Source organism: Pavona decussata, unplaced genomic scaffold (genome assembly GCF_977016875.1).
Source record: "Pavona decussata unplaced genomic scaffold, jaPavDecu1.1 SCAFFOLD_260, whole genome shotgun sequence".
Taxonomy (NCBI): domain Eukaryota; kingdom Metazoa; phylum Cnidaria; class Anthozoa; order Scleractinia; family Agariciidae; genus Pavona; species Pavona decussata.
In genome coordinates, this window is record NW_028145663.1 from 658,807 (window position 1) to 662,922 (window position 4,116).

Below are 4,116 nucleotides of genomic sequence, written 5' to 3' on the forward strand. Positions count from 1 at the left end.
TTCAACAAAAGTTGCCAAAAACCCCATAATACTTCCCCTTTAAGATGTGGCACCCTGTATGGCCTACGTGGAATTTGTGTGCCCAGCGGCAGGCTCGACCAGTTGGATCGAGATCAGAGCATCTCGCACCCTCCCAGAGACCCCTGGACCCAGAGACCACCTCGTCTTAGTGCACCCTGTATGTAAGGTTCCACACAACGAGGAATTTAGAGGAGTTCATCTTGCACTATTTGCTGCAAGTCCCCATCCTGATGGTGGAATATGTTAAAAATATAAGGCGGTATTTCGAGAACGTTAGCCCTTCTGCGTGCGGTCCAACTTGATACACCCAGAATCAAGAAACGAAAAGTGACCTGAGCGTAAATTAAAGCATTATCTGTTCCCTGGAAATTTCATGAACAGGGCGGCTAACAGGACGTGTAAGAGTATGATGGACAGCTAGGCGACTGGTTACAACTAAGAGCAAGTTTATAAATACATTACAGACTCAAATAAGCAGAAGGACATGTAAAGGTAAATAACTGCAATCCATTTATTGAACAAAATTGATCAAAAAAAATAATATCACTCTTATTTTTCCACATACAATGTAGAAATCGGTAAAAACAAAGTGATTTTTGTTGGCGTCATTGCACGCACGTGTGAAAACGAGAGGGCAGATTACATTGTACGTCAAAAAACAATACAGAACAAGCAAGAAATGCGTCGGGCGAAGTCCTTCAACGCGACAGCACACGATTGAACAATACAGTAACGATGAACGAGCAACGATTCCAAAATACTGACAAGATATAACACAAAAACAATCACACTAGACAAGCAGCCAAATTGTCAAAAGAGCTTGAATGTTTTGTCAAGAGAGACTTGGCAGAGACCACGTCATATACCATGGCACATTCCCTCTATAGCAACACACCCTAGTGACTGCATATTCTTGGAAAACAGCATGCAGGTCAAGCTGACAAACCTGTTTATACTTTAAGGGTCTCATGTTTAATGTTTTAGACTAGTGATCGTTTTAGTTCTTAACGAAGTTATTTGTAAAGCTGCATATATGTATAAGCCTAATGAGTTACATGTACTAAATTTTTCAAGATATCTGGTTGAAGGCCAGCAAAGTTGGCTCTATTAAAGTGTACAGCTGCCGTCGAAATGTCTAGAGTAAAGCATTGTTGTTATTGTTGGAAAAATTCGAGCGAACTAAGAGCAAATGAGCTTCAGCTTCATCTTGTTCTTAAATAATAATTCTTATCGCTTTCCAGTTGAACATGTCCAGACCCCGGGTGGGCAAGCATCTTCAAAGGCCTGGGGTAAGCTCTGCTTGTTCGATATCTTCTTTGGCATCTTCACCATCGCTCTCCGTTGTTTACAAACCGAGTTTCCTGGAGGGCAGTTGTTTTGGTTTTGATTTAAAGCAGTTTTCGCAATAACTTTGGCTTCCTTCGTAATGTGCGATTGCTTTCCAATGGAACATGTCCAGACTCCCGGCGGACAAGCTTCGTCCGAGGCCTGGGACGGCTTCACTCTGTCTAGATTGGTATCCCAGGATGCTTTGGTAATTTCTGATCGTTTTCCGGATGAGCAGCTCCAGACCCCTGGTGGACAAGCATCATTCTGAGCTTCGTCAGTCACATGACCGGAGTAGACTGCAAACATTGATGAGATAACGAGAACGGCGTAAACGTACATTCTGGATTCGAATAGAAATTGTTCTCCCTCTGTTGACTTCTGAGTCGGAAATGTCTTAATGTTCTCTAGGCTTCGTGCTATTCATTGGCGATGCTGGCGATGCACAGCTGTTATTTTAAAAACAGACTATGGGTGTTTGTGTGAACGGTTTTGTAAATAAACGTTTGCGACCATGAATCTCCCAGTGTTTGCTAATATGTTTAGTGTTTATGTGTTCGTTTGTTTTGGAAGTATTACATGCACTCTTGAAGTAGAAAACACGTAACATGTTTTGAATACCTTAAGAATGGGTTAACGTGAAAACAAACAAAAAAGATCAAAAGTTTCAACATACGCATTTTATTCTTTTTCTTCTTCTTCTCCAGTCACATCCACAATATACAAACTGAGAAAGGGCATTTTGTTTATTCTTTGAATTGTTTATTAATAAAACAGTAAGAAGAACAGGAAACTTTCATATACTTGTTTTTAGCTTTTACAGCTAGGCAAAGGATTTTACGGAAAATAACTGAGGAATGTAGCTGTGCTAGAAAGCATCTAGCTGCGTCTTGACATTTCCATACATTTGTCTGTATAGCGAAACAGACGTGAACTGCTATTAAAAATAGTTCGCGGGTGAAAAATACAGGGACATGACTGTATGGAAAGTTCAAAACACGACTGGACGCTTTCTGGCGCAGCTACATCCCTCGAACTTTTTCCTTTTCCTAGTGCCAAAAGTTTCCAATTCTAAATTTTTCAGAAGCGATGTTTTACGAAAATTATTTGACATCGGGTCTCCATACAAACACTCCTGCCTTCCCATCAAGAAGGCTTCCAAAGCCGTAATGAGGTCTATTGATTATCTGCTTTTGGGATTGCTATGCGCCATCATTGGCTAACAGCTTTGTTTTTACTAAGAACTTAACAGGAAATCTTATATTTATCTTATCTTATTCACAACTTAGAGGTATAATGGTGGCATTACCATTGCTGAACTTCACAAGTTTGAAAAGGTTGCGGTTAAGACACGCAAAGCTGAGCTGGATTTGAATTTCTAAAATCCTGAACAGCGTCGATTTTTACGTTTTAAAGGAGCGACTAACCACAACGTGAGGCGAGCCGTGAAAAATATCATTCAGACGCACGCAAAGAAGCTCAAAAAATTCTTCTTCTTCTTCTTCTTCTTCTTCTTCTTCTATACTGCTTGTAATTCTTTAAAATGGTTAACTTATGAAAACATTAATTCATCAACAAAATCAATGAATTCTTCAAAGAAGAAAGGAGACGAAATTTGGTTAGAAAATATAAGGTTGCCGTTACTTGATTTGGCAAGACGATAGAGCATAGCACTAGCACTGATGCTAAACAGAACACAAGACGGATCTCACCTCCCCACTCTTTTCTTTACAAAAATTTTGATGCGTTCATATGAGAAAGCGGGCTGGCTGGGTTACAGAGATCTCGGTTTTTGCGACAGAGATCTGGTAACCGAGCTGGAAATTTTTCCCATATGAACACTCCAGCTCGGATACCGGGACAGTCCGTGACGAAACATTTTCAACTGCGCATGGCTTGTAAGGTCGCTGACAAGTCGAAACGTGGTTCCACGGGTATTTTGTGGGGCCTTTTGGACATTTTTCAATTCGGTAACTGGGATTAAATTTTCCATATGAACCCAAAATTCGTCCCGCCTACCGGGCCAGCCCGGTTACCGGGCTCATATGAAGAGGCCCTCAGAAGTCAACAGAACAAGAACGATTTAAATTCGAATCCAGAATGTACGTTTACACCGTTCTGATTTTATTTTGCAAGAAAAATCTGAAGACGATTTAATGAGCGCCACTGAGCCAATCAATCAAAATTGTGGAATCATCATTCGAGATATCCGCAGCAGATAAACCGGCTGGCATGTTGTAAACGCCGAGTGGATTGGATTTGTAAAACAAGAACACTCCTGGACACAGATATGTGAAACATGGAGTGGATTTGTAAAACATAAAGTGGATAAGTAAAACATGGACAGGACCTGACAAACACTTTTGTGGTTTGCAGGTATATATTGGGTGATAATGCTCTTGGTGAAAAGATGCTCCTCAAAATTTCGCGGTTGTTCTCGAAAGCTCTTCCCTTCTAGAACAATTCTGGGCGCCCACTGTTCATTCCGACACAATCGTTAAATGCCACGACAAAGCATGCGCAATGGGACGTATAAATTCTGAGAGTTTTTCTAGCTGTTCTTTCTAAATGGATTTATTTCGTTCTCGACGAGCTTTGAACTGTTATAGTAATACTTTTAAAGGTTTTAAAGGTCTTAGTAAATAGGAGACTGAGACGTAGCTTGATATGCATGCACGAAACAGTTGCCTGAAAAAACTGATGTCAGACTTACAGGGGATTCGAATCAATGGACGCCGCGATACCGGAGCCAACTGGGAACCAGTCATC

General features: G+C 40.8%; 1 protein-coding gene across 1 annotated transcript; it reads right to left on the reverse strand.

The window, feature by feature from the left end:
* Positions 1–480: 480 nt before the first annotated feature.
* On the reverse strand, positions 481–4,116 carry LOC146456144 (uncharacterized). Its single transcript, XM_085093443.1, has 2 exons — positions 4,061–4,116; positions 481–1,646 (listed from the first exon to the last, which is right to left on the reverse strand). The coding sequence occupies exons 1-2, from the start codon at positions 4,113–4,115 to the stop codon at positions 1,249–1,251; spliced, it is 453 nt and encodes a 150-aa protein (XP_084949569.1). The 5' UTR covers position 4,116; the 3' UTR covers positions 481–1,248.